At 45.0% G+C, this 27,982-nt stretch overlaps 2 protein-coding genes and 1 long non-coding RNA gene across 4 annotated transcripts in view; 1 reads left to right on the forward strand and 2 right to left on the reverse strand.

The window, feature by feature from the left end:
• Positions 1-2,812: 2,812 nt before the first annotated feature.
• On the reverse strand, positions 2,813-20,222 carry plppr3a (phospholipid phosphatase related 3a). The gene is given in 10 exon segments (XM_020108383.2): positions 2,813-5,370; positions 5,372-5,884; positions 6,292-7,122; positions 7,921-8,094; positions 10,695-10,752; positions 12,188-12,383; positions 13,609-13,738; positions 14,996-15,181; positions 15,583-15,686; positions 19,340-20,222. Coding segments are annotated over 9 exon segments (2,613 nt in total). The 5' UTR covers positions 15,664-15,686; positions 19,340-20,222; the 3' UTR covers positions 2,813-4,926.
• On the forward strand, positions 16,103-24,747 carry LOC109642631 (uncharacterized). 2 transcript variants are annotated; one of them, XR_011244829.1, is made up of 4 exons: positions 16,103-18,021; positions 23,165-23,244; positions 24,395-24,428; positions 24,611-24,747. It is a non-coding gene; the product is annotated as an uncharacterized lncRNA (long non-coding RNA). The 2 variants fall into 2 exon arrangements; XR_011244830.1 differs by having other exon boundaries at positions 24,395-24,432; positions 24,611-24,731.
• The window catches only part of grin3ba (glutamate receptor, ionotropic, N-methyl-D-aspartate 3Ba), a 71,798-nt gene continuing 68,249 nt past the window's right edge, over positions 24,434-27,982 (reverse strand). The window contains exon 12 of the mRNA XM_069536365.1: positions 24,434-27,597. Coding sequence (XP_069392466.1) covers positions 26,625-27,597 — 973 coding nt within the window. The 3' untranslated portion in view covers positions 24,434-26,624. The remainder of the gene's footprint in view (positions 27,598-27,982) is intronic.

The raw sequence follows: 27,982 nt of genomic DNA on the forward strand, positions 1-27,982 counted from the left end.
ACCACATGAATGTTGACATTTGTTATTGTGAGTGAAAAGTCAAGATATTCATGTCCCCACCACAAATACCAGAAATGAGCATTTGAACAAACATCAAGAACAAATAATAAAATGACAGAAACCATCTTTGGGGAAAAAACCTTTGATTGTTTTGATCCCATCCACTAACATGGAGGAGGTGGGATGAATGACTGCGGCTAGTCAACAGGTGGCATTTGAGATGCTTTGGCTTCACATATGGGAAGTCATAATGTCGTCCATCTTTATATACAATCTATGGCGTCCACACTAAAGTGCTTAAATGAACATTTTGCCTACAGCACTGCACTGCATGGCCTCGCAGAGCTGCTAGCATGGCTGCAGACTCTTAGAGTTACGATGTGGCCCCTCCCTCGGTTCAAGGGAGAAAATAAAAATGGAGCATGTCAAGACCATCGAGAGAATCAAGCCAGTTTAAATCAGCAGTAGCTCTGTGAGGTGAAGACAACCCTATAAAACTGTCAGACTCCCAGCTGGGCTGTAACTGTGTAACTGGTGGCTTGGTTCGACATTTATCACCTCAGGTTAAAGAACAAGCGAGAGACCACATATCCTCGACCCTGAGAGTATTGCTGAGGGAGATCTTTCCTCCCACCAGCCAAACCTCGGCAAATGTGGATAGTGGATGTTGTTTTGCTCCTATCGCTGCTTTAGCAGGTGGTCAGTTTGTTTGCACACATAAGAAATAATGAAATCTAGATTATTTTTTAAAAGTACCTTCTCGTCATGGACCTCTTGGTAAAATTCAGCTTTCAAAACTACATCTCCTGACTCAGTGCAGCAGCTGACAAATGTCAGCTGTAGCCCCCAGCTGAGGCGGCAGACAGCTGCCTGGCACATTAAGGCTGGTTATCATTGGGGATCCAAAAGAGCTGCACTGCAAGGTCTGCGCCTGGTGGTTCGACAAATGACAGGATTTGTAACATGGCTTAATAAGCCCTTATGAGACAAAATTTAATTTACTCTGGATCCCAGGCTGAAATCTTTAACAACCATTACGCCACAGGAATACGAAACCATCACTTTTGCTCCTTTTCCATAATTGGTGTAGCCCTTGAAGAAGGCTGTTAAACAGGGGCTTCTTCCACTGTTTCAGGAATGAACCCTGATGCAGAATTGACTCTTCAATGGTTGGGGTGCATTGTCAATATAGTCAATCCGTGTATACAAGGTGATATTTTAGAATGCAACAACCTTTTCATGCTAAAAAGGGATCAATACTTGATTTTTAGGAAAAATGAACAGACCCGACTGAGAGTAAAATGATCCCTGTGACCCTCTTGAATCATAATCCGTCACTCAGGAAACTGAGAGCTGGAGGAAAATCAGGTTATAAGCTCCAAATCTCCAAATCCCCGTCCTCCATGTGTAAAGGTTCTGGAGGAGCCGGGTGAGATGACAGTAGGTAGAGTGATAGTGACAGAGTGCGTGAGATAAAAGTGAAGCTGCGGACAAAAGACCTTTGTGCTGTTCTGTGGTGGTAAATCAAACTTGAAAAGGACGTCAGAGGCTTCCACAGGATAGCTGCTCACACACACATGCATGTTTCTCTATAGTTATGAGGACACTCATTGACATAATGCATTCCTTAGCCCCTTACCCTTACCATCACAACTTAATGCCTGAAACCTTTTAATAAACCTAAAACCAAATCTTAACCCTCAAAAAGCCAATTTAATATGTGAGGACCAGCCAATTGTCAAAATGTCCTCATGATGATGGTATTGAACCAAGATTGTCCCTCATAACTATATATAGACATGCCCACACACACCTGTGCACACAGGAGCTTTAAAGGCATATACACAAAGTCACAAAAATAGACACATGCATAAAGCTACGTCCGCATTTTCTGTTGCCTCCAACAGTCACACACGCATACACACTTGTTGTGTTGTGCTTTCTGGGCCACCAAAGAGAGAGAGAGAGAGCAAGAGCGAGAGAGAGTGCGAGAGATGCTGGCTTGCTGAGTGTGAGTCATGGACAGACTGACTATCCTCAGGCCTCAGTACACCATCTGCACCCCCCACTGCCTCTACAGCCTCATCACACAGTTCAATGCTCCACAGCATTGGACACACACACACACACACACACACACACACACACGTGTACGCATACATGCCGAAACAAACACACAAACGTGCACACAAATGAGAAAATACACAAAATTGACATATCGGAGTTGAAAAGATGACCACATGACATCCTGGCCCTGCACTACTTTCATACACACACAAACCCCAGTTCATATTTGCACAATGAATCCACAGTAACGCACATGAATCTTGCTCTAATTTATATCTGAATCAAGAAATAAACAATTTTATTAATAGAAAACAGCCTGTGCACAGACTCAGACACACAATTCTACAATTGTTTCCACACACAAACACACACACACACACACACACACACACAAACACACACACTGGTCAGCGTCATGCAGTGCTTGCTGCAGCCCTGCAGGTCATTTGGGATTGACCAACATTCTGGCAGATTTCATTATGGAAACCCGACACTAGTCCACTGCAGGAAAGGAGTGAATGTTGCACTGCCAGTGTGCATGTGTTGCATCCATCTGGCGTGTGTGTATCTGTGCTTGTGTGAGCGAGTATGTCGGCATGTGAGTGTACACCACAGTATGAATGAGCACGAAAACAGAGGAATCAATGGAGAAGATCCTTTTCACGAGAGTGGCGGTAAAAGCTGCTCCAGCAAACAACCCTCTATTTTGAGTCGTGTGCCTGCCGCAGTAACACAAGATGAAACCTGAGTTAAGAAGTCTTTTTTATTCAATGAGGATATTAATATTACACATCAACCACAGATAGAAAACATGAGCCCATAAAAAGGACTGCAGGGTAATAATAATAATAATAACCGTATTAATAATATTAGGTAATATCAAGTATTTTTACAGTCAAAATGGGGAAAACCAGGACGATAATCACCAGCACTGAAAATGTAGCACGTCTGCCTGTCAACGGTAACGGTGCAGACTCGAAGCACAGAAGTTATTCATTTAAAAAAAACACACACTCGTACACACATGCAGCACAAACTGACAAGCAACGTTATCTACCTGCTCCTCGTCTGAGGGGCTCCACTACAAAATACAACTTGTTCCACTGAACGCGGCCTCTTCTCAGCACGACTTTACAAAACTGCTTACATCTTCCAGAGGTTGTGGTTCACGGGTGGGAATTCTTCATTTGTGTTTGTTTGTGAGTTGGTCATTAACATTTTTAAAAGTACGATTTAAAATAAAGCACTTCTCATTGGATGGAATGTCTTCTAAAAGAAAAGAAACCTGGATGTATAAAATGATAGAGGGTAACATACGGAATGATTAATATCAGAAAATGACTTTATACAACATGGTATAAATACACACAAGAGGCAGAGGTGAGCAAGAATAACATACTTCATTTCAACGTGTAGTTATCAGCTTAAAGTGTATTTCTTATATCTGCAAATACTGATTATTTGCAGTAGTTTATACGGTATGAAGTAATAAATACATTTTGCTATTACATTTTTTAAACATGTTTGCTAAAATCAGTAAATGTTGTCAATACATATTCTGAAATTTTAGACTGAATTTGAACAGTTTTTTGGTTTAAAATCCATTTCTGTCTTTTTGAACAGCAGCTGATGAAACAGTTTCAACTCAGGAGCCACTCGCTCGGCTGTTTGTAGCTTTTAGCTGCATCGCATCGTCGTCCTCGTCAGTGGATCTTTGTTTGAATGCCTACACTTCCATGGCAACTGAGACAATTCCATCTGCTGGTGAAGACTTCGAGACGCAGCTGAAAGCTCCAAAGTAAACATGCAAGTGGGCCTTGAATTGAGATCATTTTCAAACAGTCTTTTGTTAAATGAGTTTGGAATTTATTTCACGACACAAAAGCAGAACCAGTCAAGTCTTGGTATCATTTTCTAATAAGGCAAATTTGATCCAGATCAGCCAAACATCTCCATTTCTGCCGGACCAGACTCCATTTTAGTGGCTGCAGTGTGGACGTCAGGTGAATCCGAGTATCAGTGTGAATGTGGCACAAGCCGGCTCTTTCTAGTGAACAGATTTGCTTTCAAACTAATATAAAGGGTCCCATTTGGCGTGTTTATTCAGAGAGGTAAAAAAGACTTGCGTTTGTGGGTGTTAATCATTTCTCTTGAACCTGCACTTGAACTTGTCATCATTTCATTCTTCCCTTTTTCATACATCTCGTGGGTGTTTTGAAGAATGCGATTTTCAGCTGGTAGAAGGGTAAATTCTCTGTGTAATGCTCGGCATCCTCAAACAGCTGCACTAGTTTAAGGAGGGCTGGTATTGCCTGTAGTTGTTTTGTTTTCTCAGTCTTATCCCCCCTCTCAGGGGAAACTCGATTTAGCGTATCCCTGACTGTTCATTGTGATATCTCTCTCTCTCAGCTGCAGCCTCTTCCCTCCTTTCTTTGAACGTGTCTGAAAACAGCGTGGAGGATGTGTGTGCGCTAAAACTAGAGGGGAACTGGGGATTTTAATGCTCTCTCTTTCTCTCTCGACGCCCCTTCTCTCCCTCGTCCCCCCGTCTTTTTCCAGGTCGGGGCTGTTGAGCCGGCGCTGTGGGCAGTACGAGTGAGCAGGGGAAAAAGCAGATCCCCTGCTGAGTGTGTGAGCTGCCAGACCTCCCCAGAGCCGTCCACCCCTGCTGTCTCTTCATTTCCAGCATTTCGAGCTAAGCTGCTGCTCTGGATTCAGAGTCTCTTAACCTTTTTTGTCAGTTTTCAAAAGTCACCCAGTCCAACCTGCCACAACCTACAATTTACACTGTCTCTGTCAGATGAGTCTTCTGAAGTACAATCATTTATATGGCAAAGATGTCCAGTGGTTTCTCCGTCACTATAACATCCTCTCATTCTGCAAAGCCTTGTAATAGTGCTCCTGCTCTGCATGGCTGCGGGCGGAGACGGAGGGCCGGCGGGGCAGCGTGGAGGAGCGGGACAATGTCTGGCTGTGACCGTCCATCAGTAAATCAGGGTGGGGAGGAGGGGGAAGCATGCTGGAGCAGGACGGGTGAGGAGGCGGCGGCATTGAGGCGGATGGTTGAGGAGGTGGGGGCATCGGACAGATCGACGGGTGAGGAGGTGGGGGCATGGGAGAGGAAGATGGGTGAGGTGGTGGCGGCATGTGATAGGATGATGGGAGGGGTGGCGGGGACATCTGAGAGGATGGGTGAGGAGGTGGGGGCATGTGAGAGGAGGCAGGGTGAGGGAGAGGAGGAGGCAGCGGCGAGGAGATCGGGTGAGGAGGGGGAGGCAGCGGGGAGGACGACGAGTGAGGGGGGTGGTGGCGGAAGAGGGCTCGAGGACAGCTGAGGTGGGGGAGGCAGGGGGGAGGAGGAGGTGGGGAGAGGCGGGGGAGGCAGCTCAGGCCCTCCCTCAGCACTGCCGCTGCCTGAGGAGGAGCAGAGCGAGTCCGTTTTCACCGGGAGAGTCCGGTAATCCCGGTAGTGGCTGATATTGTCCTGCCGCTGCAGCGCTATGCGGTGTTTGTCCCCCACCGTGTCAGCGGCCAACATGTTACCACTGATGGTGTTTCTCCACTCCCACGGCTTCCCGTTAGCCGCAGACACGCGCACCACCGGGTGGTGAGGGGCATGGGCGTCGATGGTGACGATGCTCCCGCTCCCAGCGATGCTTCCCGGGTTGCTTCCGGTGCAGCTGTCTCGATCCGACGGGATCCGGTAGTAAGGTGACTCTGAGCAGTTGGAGCCACCGCCAGAGGAGGAGCCGCCCTCTGATGTCTTAGTGGACGAGGTGATGGGTCCGTGACTCGGCTGCTTTGACATGGCTATCACCTGCAGGACAGAAACCCTCATCAGTATGCGTAAAGAAACACAATCAACTCATGAAATCAGCAAACTTTCTATGAGCGAAAATTAACTCAAGAGTTCAGGGAGTTTTATTAATGTTAACTCTGTAAAGTGTAACAGCAATATACCAAATATCCCTCAGGGGCATTTTAATAAGATTTAACTCCGACTATAATTAGCGTTTGAACCCTTGTCAGAGAATTTTACATCAGAAACTAATCAGTGAAATTGCCTCGACCTGTGTTGTTCTGCTTTGACTTCAACAAAATAAATCAGGTGTGTCATGCTCAGAGTGTGGCAGCTGTGAAATCTCTTCTCCTCTCCAAACTAAATTTTTTTTGGCTCCATTCCAGCTGAATTTGAAGTACGAAAAACGACCTGCTCCACCTCACCTGAGTGATTCTGTGCTGACTCGGCGGCTGGTTGGGCTGCGTGTTGGGCACACGGGGAGTCGACACAGCAATGGGCCCCGGCCCCGGCTCTTTCACCGACCCCCCCTCGGTGAGTGACAACCACTTGGCACGGGTTTTAGCGCTCTTGGGCGACACGGGCGGTGGCCGAGATGCCTCCTCAGGGATGTGAACCAGCGGGGGTGCCACCACCATCCTGGCTCCGGTCGGCGTGGCGATGCCCTTGTTGGCTTGCACCGTGGGATAAAGAGAGGACGGCATCCCCATGTCTCCTGCATCTCCTGCTGTCGCTCCTCCCTCGTCTCCTCCATCTCTCTCATCCTCTTCATCCTCATCGCGTGAGCTCTGGCTGCGGAGCTCCAGCGAGCGCTGCTTCCACTCTGACACCAGCTGCCGGGACTTCTGGGGGTCAAAGGGCACGTGGAAGGTCATGTGGCGCTGCGTGGTAACCGGCTCCTCTGAGGGGGAGATGGGGCTGTTGCCATTTGCAACTCGGGGCAACGTGTTGCTGAAGGTTACCATGGTTTCCTTGCCCATGGGACCCCGGGTTGCCAGGAGCTCCACATCGGCGCTCGCTCGTTTGAGGGAGGCCAGGGAAGCCTTCTCCCTCCTCACCTTACTACGAGCCCCAGATCCCAGCCCTGCCCCCAGCTCCTCTCTGCTCTCTGACACCCGGGGAGTCTTCCTGTACAGGGAGTCATGGCTCCGCTGACTCAGCACCCTCAGGCTGTCCTTCTGCAGAGCCGGAGCCAGTTTCTGCAAAGACGGAGCATCTTCGTCCGATGCTTTGAAGTTTCCCACTGCGTACACAGCCTGACAGAGGACAGAGGGACAGAGAGGGAGGCAGGAAGGAGAAATAAAGGAGGACATATAAGCACTCAGAATGTTAAATTAGGAATGAAGCATGTAAACGTATTTTCTTTAATCTTTAGGAGGGGGAAAAAAGTCGGATATTCCTATTAGCGGGAAGTAAGTGCATGAGTAGGCATCTCTCCTCCCTCCAGTTGTTTAGTCTGAGATCAGCATGAATCACACTCTTCCCCCTCTCTCTCTCTCTCTCTCAAAATCCTTCCTTTAATGACAGAGGGAGATGCTCCCCCTCTTTAAAGAAGCAAAAGATGCAAAGAGGGAACGGGTGAGAAGAGAAAGATGAGCATGGAAAATGGCAACGACAAGTTTTCTCAAAACGAAGTGTGAAATTGTTGGAGAATTCTTATCGGATTATTCAGTCTCTCTCTCTCTCTCTCTTTTCCCTGCTTTAATAGAAAAAGTCTATATATAACTTGCCAAAAAAAAACTGCTGAGAGAAAGAAAGTGAAGCCACACAGAGAGGAGAGGTGTTTGTTAGCACATGGTGTGATACTGTTAGAATTAAACAATGGTACAATTCAGTCACAGCAAAGCTACATCAAAAAATCTATTTACGCTGATTGTTAACTTCTCCCCGAGGACAAAACAAATCCCTAAATGCACTCAAGCATATGCCGACAAAACCAAGGCCTGACATCCACTCCAGCACGATTCCACTTGTTCAAACGTCTTTCAGCGTCTTACAGGATCATAACAGTGGTAATTATCATGAAACCCCCCCCCCCCCCCCGTTCGACTGACCAGGTAGACGCCGATGCCGGCTCCTATGAGGTATCCCACGTAGACGTCTATGGGGTGACTGCGGTGCTGGGTGATCTGCGTCAGCCCGGCGAGGCCCGCCGCCATGCAGAAGGCGAACACAAGGAGCGGCTTCAGCAGTTTGGTCGTGCTGTTGATGCTGGCGTTAAAATACATCTGCGGTGACAGACGGACACATAAAACGGGGAAAAGACAGTTTAGGCAAAATGGAGACACACCGCAGCAAAGAGCACAGTAACAGTATGGAGGAATTCATATTTAGGAGAAATCATTCATTCATTCAGTGCATTTAATTTTGTTATTAATGTTAATTGATGCGGAATATCAGCATAAAAACAGAAAGCAAAAGAAACAGCTCGTCTGGCTCTAATGTTTATCTATATCATCAGAGCCAAATCTCTGTCTGTATACATCTCAAGAACTGTTCATCTTATCGGCTTCACACTTGGCATGAGTTTTCTGAAGGGCCTAAGGAAGTGCAGTGTTGAATTGGGTGCGATTTGTACAAGTGATACGTTAATAAACTTTGAATAAACAGGCGAACAGCGCTCTGTAACAGCGGTGGCTGGGAGTCATCAACGTAAGTGACGTAGACGATCCCGACAGCAACATGTTCACAGTGTGTGAGTCGAGCTTCACCAAACTTTGAACGATCCGGTGAACAGCTCTTTGTGCAGCAGCGGTGTTGCTTTAAAGGAAATTTTAAAATCCAACTAGTTGATGTAATTTCACTTGTTTCCAACGCAACTCATTTGAAGATTTCATGAAATGTGATCTATGAGTTTCTCTCAAGTCGTTGTGATGAACATGCTCGGAAAGTAAAAAACGGAACAGGAGTAAGAAGCAGGAGAGACAGAGAAAGCGAAATAATATAAATTCACAGTCACATTCTCTGTATGCACTCCACATTTCCATTATATAAAGAGGAGGACAGCTGAGTGACAGAAAAGCAGCTTTGGCAAAAATAACAAGCGTGTCCGTCTACTGCTGAGCATCAAATCTCCTCGAAGCAAGAGTGGTAAAAAATATATGTCAGCAGGGCGACAGGTCAGGACATTTCAGTTCCTTACAATGCAATCAAAAAATGTCCCAAGAAAAATTACTTCTATTGTGAAAAGGAAACAAGTGAAACAACTTCCCTTCAAGGTCTTTTTTTTTTCATCAAAGGTCTGAACACGGGAGATAAATGTCTCAGTGTGTGGGCAGTGACGAACAACACACAGGAAAATAAATAATCACCGTGTTTGATATTTGACAACAGCACAACGTGTAACTGTAACAGCTGCCTTCCTCATCCGCTCCTGCCTTTTCTCTCTGATCACAAATCTGTCTGGTGAGCTTTAATGAGCACACACTGGGCTCAGTGAGGCAGCAGCGATGTGGCCAGTAGCTCACTATGATACAGCCGCTGGTGGAGGAGTGTGTGTGTGTGTGTGTGTGTGTAAAAGTGACAGGGTTGCTTTGCCGTACAGTTCACATACTGCTGCTGTCAGCACTGGACTGCAGGACGGGAAAAGCTACCACACGATGCACTAGGATGCAACACTGGCTCTACTGTTACTAGGACAGCAATGCTCTGATTATAATGAGAATTATAATAATAATCTGTATTTGTATTGCACCTTTCATACAAGAAATGCAGCTCACAGTGCTTTAAAAACAATAGAGATACAAAAATTATATTTATTTGGTTAAAAACTGCATTATATAGACACGATTCATCTCAACTCGCATTAAAATGAAGCTTACGAGAGATCAGTCTGTCACTCTTTCGACAGTTCATCCAATCCCAACCTGACGCCCTCGCCCCGAGCTGATCTAAGCTGTCTAAGTTTAAAACGCTCTCTCTCCCTCCTGTCGTTCAGCTGTCGGTTCAGTACCGTGATGGACGAGTGACCCGCCACCAAACCTGCAAATCCTCCGTCAGATGTCCCATCTCTGTACTCCGCTCCTCACCATCACTACCAGTGTCTCCTCCACGTTCAAACCACCCGATTTAAAGGACGGCTGTTCTACTTCCTGCTGAGGTCTAAGCACCAAAGTCTATGACTCTATTGCTTCACAATACGTTTAATTTCATTCTAATTCACTCATTTCCGTCCATCCCCCCTTAGTTTTATGACAACTTACCCACTGTGGTTCTGACGTCTTAATCAGACTATGCTAACATGTAACTTGATTATAAATGAAACTCATGTAAGCTTATGTAGGCATCCTAATCGAGATAATCCCTTATTCAGAATAAGGTCAGCAGTTGCAATATTGCTGCCCATGTAAACGTACTTAATGAACACTGAGATCTGACCTCAAAAGTTCATGTTATGTTTTGAAAGAGAGCTTTAAATGGCTGTTTGGCCTGAGGGTTAGTCTACATTTTGAAAACCTCTCAGTGAGCAAACAATCCAACACAATTGTGATCTTATGTACGAGGTGACAGTGATTTAATTCTTGCTAAAATATGCAGGAAGTTTTTTTAGGTCGCCGGCAGCGAAAAAAGCCTCTGGATAGTTTTCATGAGCGCAGATAATTTAATAGATAGAGAAAAAATATCGTCTGCCGAATCTGCACGAAAGAAACGATGAAGAAGTGTAGCGGAAAAACAAATATGAATCAAACTGGATTCACAGGTTACACTAAATTAATTATTCACCACGTACATCCAATAAACCACGTATTCACAAACACATTCACAACATGCAAACATATGATGCAAATACACCAAGCTCCACAAACACAGGAGGCCAGCGAGTGCTTACGGAGATGTAGACGGCAGCGAAGCCAGACAGTGTTGCATGCTGGGATGGAAAGGTTTTCCTGGTGGGAGAGAAGGGGGGAGAGTTAGGTATGAAAGAGCAGAGAAAGAAAAGTGCTGTGAGAATTCTGAGTAAACCCGAATAAAACTGTCACAGTTGCTCCAGTTATTTGCGATTGTGTTTGACACAAACACCCGGGATCCTGCCCGACTGTGTGTTTGTCAAACTGAGTGCACGTCCTTGGACGTGAGCATTAGCAAAACACAAACAGAACACAATGACGCATTAGTGGGAACATTTGAGGTCAAAGCCGCTAATTTATAGTAAAGCTCATTACATTTGCCTCAGAGTGTTTATGCTTGTGCCTTTTACTAATGTGTTTACCTTAGACAAAGCCGAGCTACAGCTCTGTGTGGGAGTGTGTGTGTGTAAGGTTAGCTTCACAGTTTGTCTTTTTGAGGACTTATTCTCTGAAAACGGCTTTTGAGAGTCAAGACTGGGGTTTAAGACTTGAACAACTCATCAGCTATCGTCTGATGATGATTAACCCTCTGGGGGCAATGGCAAATACTTTGGGGCTTCTGGTGTGGACAGCGGATATCTGGGAAGTCAAAGTTTCTCAAAACAAAACACAAAAAGCGAAAACTTTTTCTTGTAGTCATTTTCCGGACATTTTACTTAAGCGGCTGGCAGGAACAGTTCTGGAAAATGTCTAGAGCAACTGACTCGGACATTTGTGTTCTTCCAAATTAAGTTTTACAAAAATGTCTGGAGTTCAGTGCATGTCTGAAAGCAGCTCAAGAAGTAGTCTGTCACATAAGCTCTCATAAAAATCTTTTTGTACGTGGGTGGCTGTGGCTCAGGGCTGAGTGGGTCGTCCACTGAGCAGAAAGTCGGTGGTTTGATCCTGCATTCAGCCTCCTAAAGCGTCCTCGTTCAAGATACTGAACCCTGAATTGCTCCTGACAGCTGCGCCGGCAGAGTGTGAATGATGTGTGATACAGAAAGTGCTGCTCATAGATGCACTGTTCGAATGTGTGTCTGTGAGCAAAAAGCAAATAAGTGTGGGAACCTAATCCTTTAAGGTGAGGAGCTGGGGAATTAATTAATTCAACGAGACCTCTCAAGTACAGACATATAAATGTGCATCAGTGGTATAGGCTTATTCCTGCATTAACTATATTTAGCTGTAATCTTTTCTGTCTGTACACGTATATGCCTCAACAGTATCTTCTCAAGACAAACTGAGACACTGCAGCACGGGCACAATGAGAATGTATAAGGGCTTTTGTTAGTCTAATTAGACAAATAAACATTTAACTTTAATAAAAAAATAATAAATTAACAAGCAAATATTGCGTAACATACAAATCACTGTTTTAATCTCCTGTAATCCCCTTCACATGTTAAATAGTTTTGATTAGCACACAGAGTAATACTGTGCAAACGCATTAAAGCCTTCTTATACCTGTAAGATATCTCAACTGCAGTCTCACCTGGCTGACATGATGGCATACTGGTCTTTCCCCATGCAGATGTCCTGCATGATGTAGGCATTGTTGTCACATGACACTCCAGGGGCCGTGTAATTGGGCTGGCAGACGGTGAGGAAGAACGGGGCGTGGTAACCGGTAGCTAACTGGATGACATCTGTCACCAGGGCCGTTGCCAGGAGACCAAACACGTGAACACCTGAGGGAGAGAGAGACATATTGAGAGAAGCGAGATGGTAAACGCACCAAAAGCCCCCGGTGGTTTCCTCCGATCGAGCTGTTCGTTTATATGAATACCTGCAGCCAACCTGGAGTGACACCACGAGAGTTTGTTTCATTATGAAGTTCCTCCGCAGACAGTGAAATCTGGCAAGGTGAATTAATTACTTTTTTCACTTCAAAGCTCAAAGTCTGCCTCGGGGTATTTCCCGTGAAGAATTACATCGTGCTGATTTTAAGTCACCCTTCATTTAATACATGTAATTAGTTTATTTCCCCACTTTACAGAGGATCAAAGTTGGGGGCACAGCCAGTAAGGGGAATAAATTGTCTGAGCGTAAACTGATTTCCATCTTAAAAACAGGAATTCATAATCTAAAACAAAAACATACCAGAAGAAAATATCTTTTTCACCATCTTACTCTGAAGCTGTAATCCTCGTGGCCCTATGCATTATTCATTTGAGCTGTTTGGACACTGATAACATCATCAGAGGGTTGCACTTATTTTATACTGTGATCATGTAATTTCATAATGATGTCATTTACGAAAAATGATAAACCTCATAGTGACATCATCATGATGACGTCATGCATACATCATTATAGAAGCTGCGGGTTGTTTTTATTGTCCGACAGGAGGATGCGATACCTCGAAATATGAACTTTGCGATTTTTTGAGGACTCATTTTCTGATCAATATAAACTTTAGATTGTCTCTATTATTTGCAGATGTTTCTTGGAAAATTGGGTTTTTGGAACTTTGACCTTTGACAGATTGGCTCCAAATGATCATCATGTGGAGAAACCCTTTCAAGTAATAATCACAGCAAGTTTGGTAAAAATCTGTCAATGCCTTGTTGAGTTAATTTGTATATACACACGCGCTCAGGGGCGAAATCAAAACTCTGCTTCCCTTTATGCAAGGGGTGATAGGACATGAAATAAAAAAACATTAACAACTGAAATATACACATTTACAATTTGTAATTAATTTACCTATGAACTTAAGTACGCTGTTTTTGATTGCGTGATATATAAATGCAGTTTCAGATGGTTCTTTATCACCAACTGAATAAGGGTCAATGGGGAGATAAAGCAAAATGAGTCCCTGCTGCATCCAACACCAACACTATGCCGTGTTCGATGCTGTGGATCAGACTGTGACAGTGACTCCTGTACCACCCCAAAAAAAGTTGCACATACCGACAAAGCGCACAGTTCTGCGTAGGAAGGAGTTGAAGCTGCAGCCTCCAGCGTTGATGCTGCTCTCTGACTTGGGACAAGTTTTCAGCTTGGATTGCATACAGTACATCAGTCCCTCCCCCATCATTATCTATAGACGGAGGAAGAGAAAGGAGGAGTGGGAATGAGTCCAATTTAAAAAATGCTGTATCTGAAATGCTGCAGGAGAGGAAAATACAAAAGAGAACAAAGAATGGAAAAAAAATAGAAGGTGGACTGAGAGGGAAATGAGTAAAAGTGCTATGTCAGATATCTACGTCTGTGACGGTGATCTACAGTGAGCGAGAACCTGGGCGAGAGAATGGAGGCGCGGGTGCTATCGAATAGTGATCACTTCCAATCAGAGTGATAGATGAGTGTTGGAGAGGTCTGCTCGTTTCCATGCTGCTGATGGATTAGTGTGTGTGTATTGACCGGGGGGGGGGGGGGACTGTGGTGTGTTCCATGGTGTGTATTGGAATGTCAGGTGTGTATTTATCAATGTGTCCATCGATTCTGCCTTTCTCGAGGGGAGATTGAATTTGCTTTGTGAGTGTACCGGACGCCGTACGTTTACGTTTTTGTGTGATCAGTGTGATGTAGCGCTCATAAACCCCCCCCCCCCCCGAAAACCCAGAACCACATGAGGCCGCTGATCCTTTGTTTGTGCTTATTTTATCCGACTCCAATATGAGAAGATGTTGTTCTCATAAAATCATTTTTGCATGAACGATGGATCAAAATGCTGCTCAGTGACAAATCCACAGGGAATTATTACTCAAGCATTTGAGCTTTGTTTTGTGTTCTGTTGGTTCTGCCTGCAATGTCTCCTGCTGTGTAATTTCCAGCAGGAAATCCAGTGGCAATGTAAGAGACGAGCTGGTGACTCACTAGTGCAGAAAATCCTAGCACCTAGCGATCAAAGTACTTTTCTCAGAGCAACAGAGCAAAGGTTAGAGCAGATATTACGCTTACATTCAATAAATGTGAGTTGAAATGAATATTAGTCTTCTTCTGGATGTCCTGGGGGGGGGGTATTGAAAGCATATTGATTAAATGAACGCCCTTTGTTTCTCCAGCTGTGTCTGAATTCAGGGGTCGCATCCTTCGTTGGCGCAACTGGACTTTCCAAATTTGAAGGCTCCGAACGAGTGCGGCTGACAAATGTGTCTGAGGCACCACCACAGCCGTCATCTTCCAGAGAAGTTACCATCTTATCTGCAGATTTATGAGAGCCATGATTTTGTCGAAGTCTTGGTAACAAGGAAAAATTGTCCGAAGCAACTAAGACTTTAAACATTCTTTCACAGCAAACGTGGCTCCCTTCAATATCCATCCAACAACCCTCATGACTGTGTGACGGACTTACGGACGCCGCAGGACCAGCGAAGGCCAAACTCAGCAGCATCAACAGCGGGATGAGCTCATCGCCCGTTTCCACGTAGGGCATGGATAGGTCACGGTCATAGCAACGGAAGCCCACCATTGCCGGGGACAACACATCTGTCAGCTCCAGGAAGTACAAGGACACCAAGGAGGACAGGACGATTGGGAGCTACACACACACACACACACACACACACACACACACACACACACACACACACACACACACACACACTCAAGGGCAAAGCATTTGTGACTAGCATTAATATTTGCTTGGAAAGAAGTGATTCATCCACTGCTTTGTCTCAAGTCTTTTTTTAAATAACTAATACACACACCCTGAAATATACACTCGCGCACACAAAGTGATGACGCCATAATATTTTCTGAAAAGAGACAACAAGCTGCTTTCAGTAGAACGCAACCAGATACAATCAACACAAAACACTGAGTCTATAAAACCAGTCATTTATCTGGCGAGTAAATGTAGTTAATCAATATATAGACATAGAGTTTATATATATATATATATATTTAAAAGAATCATCAATAAATCCAATGTACACGCACCTCTACAAAATAAAAGCACGGCAGCAGCGTCATGCTGTCTTTCGGCGGCCTCTTCTTGGCTTTGTTTTTCGGAGACGTCATCTTGGGGTGGGACCAGTCACAGCCTGTTGGGATGACAGATTGCAGAGACAAGCCAGTGAGAAGTTTCTCTGCACTTATTTCCAGAAGCAGCATTTCTGAAGGCATCAAAAAAAGATGTGGTAACTTCTGCCAGGCCTGGATGTGTTTGAAAGAAACGGGTTCAGAAAGTTTTCAAAGGCTGCTGCCGAAGGCTGAAAGCTTTTTTTATATCGCACAAATTAAAATGAATTCATTTGACTAATGAGACCTTGCGTAAAAGTGAATTATGAGGAATTTTGTTGGTTTTTTTGTTGTGTTGCTCGGTAATGAAGTGTTTTACTAGTTTATCCATAACCACACATAGACAGAGACACGTCAACGACTCGGCCCATAATTCTGCACGTGAACATTTAATAATCCTGATTTCCTCTCGTGCAAATAAACATGCACACAAGGTGATTCAAGGTTATTATATGCACTTTGTTGAAAAGTGAGGGTTGGTGAAGATCACTGTGAAATCCACAAATACACAAAACATTTGATTCAAATGAATTTAAAAAAGGTGAATTCTTCCTTCCCACAAACACACACACACACACACACACACACATGCAGACGTCTCCTGTCATCATGAACCTGTAGGCGATCAGAAGGCCTGAGGGGAGAAGGAGCCAAGGGCCCAGATGGAAAACTAAACAGAGTTAAATATTCACCGCTCCCCATCTCTTCCTGTCCTCCTATCTCTGTATCTCTGTCTTCTACCCATTTCCCTCCGCTCTCTCTCTCTCTCCATCTCACACTCTCTACCCCTCCCACTTCTTCACTTCCCATTTTACTCATCACTTTCCCCATGTATCGCTCCATCTTCCCTCCATCTATCTTTCCCTTCACTTCTCGCATAAGAATCTATCCTTCCCTCTTTCGGCGAATTTCCAACTCTAGCATGCGGTTTCGCTCGAGCGCCTCGGGGCTGTCCGTGTCTGACACACGCAGTGAAACCTGCTCCACCTTGAGCTGCAGTCTTGCCGACCCAACTCGAATTATTTACAGGATTTAGAATTGGTTACTCTGGAGGGTTTTTGGTCCCTGTGACTGTGCAAGTGACATCTACTTGCAACTTCCCCCAGATTGAATGTGAGCACAAAATCAGCTTATCTGACGCTTCAGTCCAAAAATATTATCCTTAAAGATACTCACTGGCTGAAAGCCGTCTAGCTGCGTTTACCCCTTTCCGACTCTGTCATATTTCAATTCTCTGCACTTCTGTTTCCCTGCTTTACTGTTTATCTTTACTAATTTCTCCATCTCACTGGCCTCTTCCTGACATCTCTCTCTCTTCACCACAAATCCCCGTCTCTGTGCTTTTACTATCTTACCCCCTTTCTTTCTCCCTTTCCACCTCTCTACTTCTTTCCCACCTTTTCCATCTCCATCCTCCCTTCTCTCGCCCTCTTTCATTCTCTCCCAGATAAGAGGGCCTGACCCCGAGGCGATGCGAGGCACCGAGAATCAAAGACGTCTACAGTGTAATTTCCATGACTGGTGGAAACGGAGAGGAGAGGACCAGTGACAAGATAAGTGTAGATCAAAGACATGAGGAAAAACGATAGAGAAAACCAAAAATGTGCAAGAAGTGCAGAAGCTTGTGTGTGTGTGTGTGTGTGTGCGTGTGTGTGAATGTGAATGTGTGGTGGGGGTGGGGGCAATGGGATATTGGGATGGATGGATGCCAGTGTGGCTGAAAGCAGCTTAGGAAGATGATGGGTCCTGGGTCTCACTCTCCCAGCTGCTTGGTCTCAATGATCCACTCCAGTCAGCATTTAAACCTCACCCCCAACGCACGCACGCACGCACGCACGCACGTACGCACGCACGCACGCACGCACGCACGCACGCACACACACACACACACACACACACACACACACACACACACACACACACACACACACAATGAGCCTCTTGAAGGAAGAAAGAAAGGGGCTTGTTTATCTATCACACCAGCATTTATCCTCTGGGCGTCGTGTGTGTGTGTGTGTGTGTGTGTGTGTGTGCGTGTAGTCTGAGCTGTCGTCTGCTTGAGCTTCCAACCATCAAGAAAGTCTGTGCACGTGTGTGTGTAGTCTGAGCGGTCTGTGTGCATCTCATCTGTGTGTGCATGTGTGATGTGGGTTGTATCGCCTGCGGTGGACAGAATCCATCTGTCAGTCTGCGAGACAGTGAGGGAGATACAAGAGTCAGTGACCACCAGTGCTGCGCGGGGCCGGGGTGACGGAGAAAGAGACAAGACATGTTGGACATATAGAACATGTGCACAGAATTATGCTGGAATTATCAAATTTATCAGCCAAATATGACCCAGTTTCAGTTGCTGTAGATGTGAGTATTTGCTGCTTTTCTGTTTTGCAAACTTGATATGTTTGGATTTTGGACTGATGATCTACATTTTTCATATTTTGATATTTAATAGCATCTAAATCAACATAAATTGACTGGGAAAATCACAAGCACATTACTTTTGACAACTGCAAATGGTTTTGAACTTGAGGGATTACATATGTATAATGCTTGTTATGTCTAAAGGTAAAACTTTCTTTGGCCATGACATTTTACACACAGCATCAAGAAAGTGTGTTTAGGGTAAAGACATTCTATTTTTCATATTATATTATATATTAATATTTTCATATTAGTATAGGTGAGAATGGACTTAAAAACATCTAAAAAATAATTGATTCATTGGTAAAATCATCAGCACATCACTTGATAATAAAAATAACTGAGTGGTAGAAGCAGGTTTGAACTTTAGGGGTTAAACATTTTCACAGAACAGGCAAATCTCTTTCTGGCCCAAGTTATTACTTTTGTAAAGTGTCTAAAAGTGTCATTCCAGTTAAGTTTAAAGAAATCCATTGCCAACAATGTCATAATATCAGTATGGATCTTTTCAAAAATAGTAGAAAAGCATAAATTCCTTTGCTAAAATAATTGATTCCACAAATCTTTGCCTCTGCATCAGCAAAATGTAAAGTTTTCAGCATATAGAATAAGACACTAGGCCATTGTGCTTTGTGCTGCATAGTTTTACACAAAGATGGATCCATGGTGTCTCCCAGGAGGCCACTGACCAGGCATCAGAATCAAAATGCAGAGCGAACAGATCTATGTCAGACTCCTGGTTCAAGAACTTGAATGTGAATTCCCGAGGAGGAAAAAGTGTAAATGTGCAGTTGATCCATTCATCAATTCATAAATCTAGAAAGAAAGTTACTGCTAATGCAAAGCCACACGCACACACACACACACACTGCAGGGCCCCGAGCAGCCACAGAGACAGAGAGGACCATATGTGGAGGAGGTTTAACACACCTCCCATTATGTTGCTGAAAACACTTCATATTGATAATGTGCTTTAATTGCTGTTTGCTCAGGATCATGATTCATCCCACAGCTGCAGTTAATGCCCATATTTCCAATCAGCCTGGTCCAACAAATCTGTTACTCCGTCCCCAGCAGAAACCATCGATTGCGTATGAGATCATCAATTATGGAAACGTGAAAACCATGTGCTGATTCTTTCCTCGCTCGCCTCTCACAGCTCCAGGAGCACAGTGCCCTGCTGCTGCCGGGGATGGGGAGGATTGCATGCGGGGAGGGAGAGCAGCCTACCACCGGCCAAGCCTGCGTGAGCACTCACCTCTGTCCCGGGGGCTCCGTGAATTCACCGAGTCCCGTCGCCCCCTTCCCCCCCGGCGTGGTCTTGCGTGCTGCTCCAGTTTTGCGGTGCACAGTCCACAGCCCCCTTATTTTTTTTTTTTTTTTAGTTATTTTTGTAATCCATGTCCGGCGTCTCCCCTGTTAAAGTCACCCCGAGAAATCCAGATATCACACTCCGCTATTTCAGGGATGCGCTGCGGTGTGAGGGTGTTCTGGGATCAGTAAGAAAAGGGTGCTGGGAGGGATGAGGGAGGAAGTGTGGGAGACCTACAGAGGAGGTGCAGGGATGGAGAGAGGAGAGAGGTTGCTGATGGTGGCAATGTGCGGCACTTGGCTGGTAACGCGTTCCTCTCCTTCCTATTTCCAGGCTTTGAATAAGTGAACTGCACCTGCTGTCCAGCCGGTTCCTCCTGTTTTATTTCGCACCTGCGGGTTCTCCTGCTTCCTCCAGAATATACAACAAGGATAAAAAGAAATTCCCCCTGAAAAAGAAGCAGCTTATTTCCTATGCAAGGCTTCCGTCACACGGTTTTCGGGTACGCAGTCAGCTCCTCAACGCGCGCACACACACACAAAGGCGCACGGAAGGGGTGTGTGGAGGAGGGGGTTAACAGGGGGGAGGAGAGAGTGTGTGTGTGCGCCTATGGTTGGGGGAGGAGACAGTCTGCTCCATACTTCTCCCCTTTTTGCTTTCCCTGCTCCTGAATTCCTCTGTCGGGGCTGCCACCGCCGAGAAGCGGCCAAGACAAAGGGGCAGGGTGTTTTGTTTTTTTGGGAACGTGCGTATTCGTGTGGAGTAAACGCGGCCTGATGCGCATGTGTGCGTAAAAGCGAGGGGGCGGAATCAGAGATTAGATCTCATCTCTAAGCATGAGCCAATTTCAGTGTAATTATAATATCAGGCTCACCATCTGATGCGCCTCATGCTGCTGTAAATACCAAAGGATTGGTTTGTGCGAGCCTGCCAACATCGTGTCCAGGGGACGGCGTGTGAGATGTCCCCGGTCTTTGTTTACTCCTCAAGGGTGTGGCAGGCGTCTGTGCACGGTGATGCCTCTGGATCCACACCCTGATGCCGGAGCTCGAACACGTGCACGTGTCATTTTAGTGGTCCTACACGCACTGACTCATGACACTGCGACAATTATCATCAGAAGAGTGTGTGGGCGCACACGTGCACGCGTGGGTTGACGTGTTTTGCACATGTGCGCCCCTGTGGTTGCTGGGGATGTTCTCGGTCAGAGATCCATATCTTCTGCTCCCACGGTTATCAATTCTTAATGGAGTTTAAAACTGAACTTAAACAGCCATTTAACACCCATTCATGCTGCTGAGGGAGAGGTGCGTTCAGGGACACGCTCACTCTCCATGTTCAGATCTTTCGTTTACAAGGTCCAAAGAAGCAGAACCTGGTTTTACACTCTTCTGTCAGGGTTCCTACTCTTTGGAACAACCTCCCAGAGGGGGTCTGTCAGCTCCTCATCCTCTTTAATAAGTATCCTTTCTCCTAGTTCAGATCTTACCCACAAAGCACATTTGGCACAGACATGGCACCACGCACCATATGTTCCAGATCTGGACCAGGAGTAAGCCACGTCGACCTAAGGTCCCCCGAATTTGTTTAGAGCCATTTGGGCCATATTCACCATTTGCATTAATTCTGTGAGATGCATTGTTAACTTGTAAAGCACCTTGTAACTGTAAAAGAAAGATCCTATAGGGTGAAGTTATTATTATTCAGATATTTGCAAACAGGGCACCCCCCCCCCAGAGCTCAGCCCCTGTCATTTGGCTCTGTGTTGTTGCTCGGTGCTGGATGAATGGAGGGGGGGGCCCTCATTTAGTGCTGATCCTGTCTGCGGTTGCCAGGGAATTTCTCTGGTTCTCATGGGGTACTCCCTCGTCTCAGACTCCCTCCCCCCCTGCGGCCCTCCTGCTCCCCTTCTCGTTCCTGCCCACAGCCCCCACCCCCCCAACAACATCTCACACACACACACACACACACACACACTGACACAGCCACCGCCAATAATACCCAAGGGCTGGTCACAGCTGGCAGGAGCTAATAAACTCATCATTCACAGTGCTCGCCTCCTATTTACCTACTAGACAAAGGGAGGGAGAGACATGTGAGGTGGAGGTGGCTGAACGCTCCTTTGTGCCTCCCACAGACCACTCACCCTCCTCTGGTCAGACTGGTCCTCACAGTTCTTACACCTGCCAGATGTAGAAATCCCCAATCCTCTAATTCAGAGTTGAGTGTGTTATCTGCAGTCTGAACCCCATTGGATGCTAATTGTTAGCCAGGGGCGATGTACATTGGGGATTTTTAAGTTTGATTAAAATCCTTCTTGACTGCCGTTCACACATGTGACCCAATTATTCAGTCTCCAGCATGAGTCCGACCGTTTCCACGCAGATACACACGTCTGCGTGTGCACACCCACATGCCAGACACCCACACATGCATGTTTGCACGGCTAATGCAGGGGTTGGGACGAACATTACATACATGCAGTGTACGTATGAGCTTTCATGCATCACACGAAAGCATGTTTGTTCCTGTATATCATTAGATATGGACACATTCGGCCCTCCATGTGTGAGAGGCCGCACAATTCTGCCACTGGATTGATTTTTTCCCCGTCCAGCGCAGCCACAGAGCTCTGAAGACACCTGACAAAAGACACCATTGTTTATTTTATTACAACGAGGAGAATCCGACCACGTGTGAGAGCAGAGAACGTACGATTGATTGTCTTTATGGCTGTGGGATTATCGTCATTTTATAGAGTCTGGTCGATGCACCGGCACTAAATCATCAGCATGCTGTGCCCATCTCTCCCACATGCTGCTGCAGCTCTCATCTGAACTGAGGACTCATCTTTTGTGGTATCAAGTCTCAACCCTCCCTTCGCCACGTGTCAGGTTTCCTACGAGCTCTCAGTTTCCAGTGTTCGATAGTAAAGGGTATTTTAGAAGAGTATTAATGTTACTGTAATTACGTGGCTGAGAAAACATTCCCCCGCTAATATGAAATCCAAGATTCTAAAATCAATATGGACTAAACGTGTAACTGTGATTTACTCTGCCATGTTATCTAGGGCACCTCTTCATGGGCTGACTGGAGTGTGACTGATGGGTAAATACACGAGTGGGCCCTCACACGCACGCACACACACACACACACACACACACACACACACACACACACACACACACACACACACACACACACACACACACACACTCACACACACACACACTCACACGCTCATAATACATGACTTGCATCCAGAGTTGTAGATTCTCCTCAGTAACATGTTCATAATGTGAAGTCATTGTCCTGCAGCAGCTGTCTGCCACAGATACAGGTTCAAGTGCCTCTCTGTGGCTGAAAGCAGTAATTGCACGATGACTGAAACACACCATTACACACTCAGGTGGAGAGCAGCTTAAACCAACTCCTCAAGTGGCCCCAGGATCGCTGGCATTTCTTTGAAAAGTCACTTAGGTCGTTTAGTTTTCGTGCCACAATCCTCCACTTAATTTCAGACCTGAGGGACAAATTACACCCATGAGTCTCTTCACTGGCTCCCTGTCACTTAGAGATCACTGCACCATCAGGCCCCTGCGTGTCTAACAGGTCTACTCCACCTTTACTCATCATATTTCACAAAATAAATCAGCTGCATATCCCGTGCACCCGTCCAGAGACATATTTTTTATTTTATCGTATTCAGTTTGATTCCGTTTCTATTCTTATTCTGCTCCACATGACGTTTCCCCTTGTTCTACTTTTTAGTGCTGCTGTGTCAAACTGAATTTGCCCTGTGGGGATCAACGGAGGAGCATCCGATCTCATCAAACTTTAAGAAAATGAAGGTAAATGATTGAACAGCAAGATAAACATTAGCATCCACAATCCCAGCACAGATGAGCTGCCTTAGCGCTCCATGGCAACACAGTGGGAGTTACAGTAGCTGTAGATTTACTCATTCAACAAAAATAAACAGATGCACTTCGGTTGACAGGATGAATTTCACTTTGCAGCAGTTTTGATCAAACAGACTTTGTCAAAATGCAGCGACATTAGAGCAGCAGTGAGAATGAAATGTTTTTTTATAAACTGCTTTGTGGCAGATGTAACCAGGACTATCAGTACAAACATAAATGAAGTGTCTCCTGCACTTTATGAAAACAGTCACATAAACGCTCCAAAACACAAGATAAAAGTTCTAGTCACCCCCCCCCCCCCCCCCCCCCCCCATGCATCTTAATCACCTCCTGTGATGATCTGAGAAACAGCAGCAGCTCGTTTTCACACTTTTATACGGACGAGTTAACGTCATTAACAAATAGCAGGTGGGAGGAGGTGTGTCTTCTTGAAGATGGGAAAATAAACTTAAATCTGTGCTACATGATTCTGCACAAGTTCAAGGTACAGATTTAAATTCATGAGAACGCTGAAACATTTGTGTCAGACTAATATTATTTTTAATCCTTCAAATCCTGCAGCAAACCAAACAGCACAAGGACGTCACTTTTCACTCTGTTATTAATTCATCTGATCTGATCTGTGAACTATTGTTTAGTGATTCATTAAGATTTACGTCTCATGTTAGAATATTTTCACGTTTTTTAACCATTTAAAGTGTTTTTTGGGGCGAAACTTGTCGTGTTTCTTTGAGGACCTGCTGATGATTAAGCAGGACAACTGTTGCTTGTTGCCAAAAGATCAGCAGGTATAAAAGCTCATTTCTCAGACATGTCCGCTCCTCTGCCTGTTTGTTCAAGTTTCATTTTTCTCAAAACAAAACAAAGTCTGTTTTGGATTTTGATGTTTCTGTCGTTAAAAACTGTCCTGAACGAACAAACAAACATATAAAACAACTTTGATTTCATGACCACATGCAATGAAATGAGCGGATTAATGATTTTAAACGGGTCGATGGGGCTCAGACTGATGATATGAAATAACTAAACAAGTTGTGTTCACGTACTAAAGTTACCTTTCTTCCTTCTGTCCTTTCAGATAATACGATTCCACTCAAAATGAGATAATGCAAGTAAGTAAGTATATAAATGTTTATTTCAAAACATGAGAATGATCATTTATGATAAAATTCAATAATATGCTGATACAATTTTTCTCTATAAGGGGTAAATTTAAAATTATTTCTTTAAATATCCAGTACCACAAGTTCTTTCTCAATAAAGTTCTAAAATATCTTTTTTTTTTCCCTCGTAGACACCATGGCATGTGAACACGATCACGTCACACCACAGCAAAGTTTGAAACGTTGAAATAAACATCAGTACCATCGTAAAAGCCTAAAGTGTTCTTGTGTCAGTGATGTCCGTGTCTGTTGCTCAGACCATGTTTGAAGCATCTTATAACCAGCAGGTGACATTTCATTGTATGGAGCAGGAGTGACGTCAGAAGGCCTGATCCCCCCCCAGGTCCGTTTAAAGCTGCAGGAGAACAGGAGGACAAAATGCAGCTTCCCTCAGCCGCAGTTTCCGAGAAAGTCAAATTGCTTCAACTGATTTATTTTTGCTGGATCCAGAAACACTGCAGCGTCCATAGCCGCGGGAAGCAGGGATGCAGCTCCCCCTGGTGGTTGACAGAATAACTGAGTCCCATTGCAGCCTCCAATCTGCCAAGTGTAGTGAAAACACTTGTAAAAACGTGTCCATCTATTTGAATGATTCTTAATTACAGGAAAAAAAGAACAAAAACCCACAAGGTCTCACCGAGAACTCACCCAGAACTGCACGGAGCTAGAAAACTGTAATATTTGTATTGTTTGAATTCATGCACATTTCAGTCGCTGAGTGTAAAAATGTTTGGCAGAGTAATGACGTGTGTGAAATTAAATCCAGATTGATGTCACTTCTTTTGTTTCACAGCCAGAGCCACGATACAAACAGACAACGATGTTGGGTGAAGTTCCTCTTTACCCACAGCAACTGCAGCACCTTGAATAATGGAAACAATTTGAAATACTGACCCACACCTACACAACAATCAGCCAGTGATGGACACATTAAGAATTAATATTACTACTAATGGGGGACAACCTACGCAGGAAAGTTTTGGCCTCACAGGAGACGAAAAAAAAGTTGAAAACTGAAGCAGCAGATGCAGAGATATCCCAACCTTTCGTCTGTTGTATGGGTCAAAGTCCAAATACGACGGATCTTACATTTCCCAATGGCGTTCTTTTCATTAGATTCTCCCTAACCCTTCACAACCCCTGTTTTAATGCTCTTTTTTTTTTTTTTATAAAGTTGTGCAGCCTCCAAAACCCTTCCGATGTCATCAGGAGTTATTTTCTGAGACTTAAAAGTTTCTCTCAGAGCCACAGAGACTGTTTTCAGAAGAGTAAAACTAATCATGATGTGTATTTGGGTAAAACTGACCGTTTTTTTCCCACTAAAAAGATAAGAAAAAAAAAAAAAAAAGGGTCCTGTCAAATCCTGCCTCCGAGTCCTTTTTTTCATGTGGAACCCATCAAATCACAGAGGAAAATTACCATCTCAAAGCGTTGGTATGGCAGTGGCTCAGTTTGCAAGACACCCTTTTTCAATTTCACCATGTTTTAGAAAAAGAGAAGGATGGGATGTACTTATAAAGATGTGGAAAACGCATATTTTTGGCTTGTAATCACAAGGTTACGAGGTATTAACACACAAAAGGGGTTTTTGGGATCACGGGGTAGATCGCTTCAGGACAGAGTCGCTCTTTTCTTTTATCATTCACATTTTTGGGAAATTATTACTCACATTTAAAAGATTTTTTTTTTGCATATTTAACTTTATCTTCTGCCGCTGGCACTCGATTAACAAGTGGATGTTGCAAGCGCATTTTCAAATTGGGCGAACTTTAATTCTTCTGTGCTCTTGGCCCCGACGTCGTCTTTATACGTGTGCTTGCTTTTCACTTAACGAAATTAAACGTATTATTTATGATTTCATGGATGATGCAGACATTTTTTTATCAGCTCTTAAGTTTCAGTTAAAGTTTTTTAGTCGTCGTTTGAAGTGAGTATGGAAATAATTCTTGTGGAAAATTATTAGGTTACAGTAAGTAATGGTGTCAGTTAACATATATCGTAATTTTTCAGCAAGCATCCCCCAGTGGCGTCGGTTAACATATTGAAAGTTTTCAGCAAGCATCCCCTCAGACTCGATCTGACGACGCCATCTTCCCGCGGTTATGCAACTGCACTTGTCCCTTTTGTAATCTCCTACAGGGACAATCAAGTTCCACTGCTCACACTTGATTGGTTGGCTTTTGTCCTCTCCAAAGTGTTCATAGTGCGTGATAGGTTAGCCTTCTGCCTGTCCAGGCTGGAAGTGTTCCGTGATTGGACACTTACGTTTCCTGCACCTGGTTGGTTGACTCGACTTCGCTCCAAACTGGTGGAGGTGCGCGACTGGACAGTCCTTTCTCCCGTCAACGTGTTAACGGAGCGTAATTGGTTGGGTCTCCCTCTTTCCAAACTGTTAACTGTGTTTAATTGGCTGCTCCTCCCGTGCTCCAGAGTCCCAGGCCCAGCTGATTGGTTGGCCCTTCCTGTTTGATTATTCAGGGTTTGCAGTTGGCTGGTCCTGTCTCTCTCAGGGAGTTTTGACTGAGTGCTGCTACTTCTGTCTGTGTTAATAGTTTGTATCCTCTGTCTGTCCTTCTCCCTCTCCAGACTGGTGTCCCTGCGCACCAGTCCGCTCCTCTCTCGCTCCAGGCTGGTCTGGATTTCTGCTCTCCTGGCCAGAGCCTCTCTCAGCTGGGTGCGGAATATCTCGATCTTCCCCTGCAGCTCCTGGAGCTCCCCCTCCCACAGGCTGGTCTGACCGGCCCTGCCCCCCAGGGGTGAGAGAACCAGGCCTGTGGATGCCAGTGCTGAGACAGGGCCCCCGTTGACTTGGAGGCTAATCTGTGGTGGGGCGCCAAAACCCCCGAGGTGGCCCAGCCCCAACCCTCCTAGGCCGAGCCCGGGACGGCCGACCATCCCAGGCCTGCCACGCACCGAGGCTGTGTGCGTGCGCAGGCGGTAGCTGTGCAGGGTCTCAAGGTCAAAGTGCACACGTTTCTCCTTTGGCTCGTGGGATGGCGAGGAGTTGCTGGTGTCTCCGGCTGTCGTGGAAGCAGGGAGGGATGTGGGGGGAGATGGGGGAGGAGGCTGATGGTGTTTCCGGTGAAGGGTGCAGTTCTCTGAGATGCAAGAGGATGGGCTGGTGAAAAGAGAAAGGGTATAAATTCAGTATATGCAGATATACTGTACAAGACACAATATCTATAAGAAATATGCAAAAACTGCTTATGTATATAATATATATGAGGAGATTATGTATTTGTCTGCGTATGCTTGTTTGTTGATTATTTGTTAGTTAGCAGGTTTACGCAAAAACGACTTTACATTACGAGAGACATTTTTGTGAACTTCTGAAGAAATAATAATTAGGTATATCTATGATATCTACGTTATCTATGGTTGTGTGTTGGGCCTTGACGGAGACAGCGATCCCTGAGTGACACTCTAGTTCTAATTTGAGACTTACTTCATCTTTTTCTGACCATAAAAAGATTATCAAGTGCAGAGTGAGCAAAACTCTGCAC

Source organism: Paralichthys olivaceus, chromosome 12 (assembly GCF_024713975.1).
Source record: "Paralichthys olivaceus isolate ysfri-2021 chromosome 12, ASM2471397v2, whole genome shotgun sequence".
NCBI classification, from domain to species: domain Eukaryota; kingdom Metazoa; phylum Chordata; class Actinopteri; order Pleuronectiformes; family Paralichthyidae; genus Paralichthys; species Paralichthys olivaceus.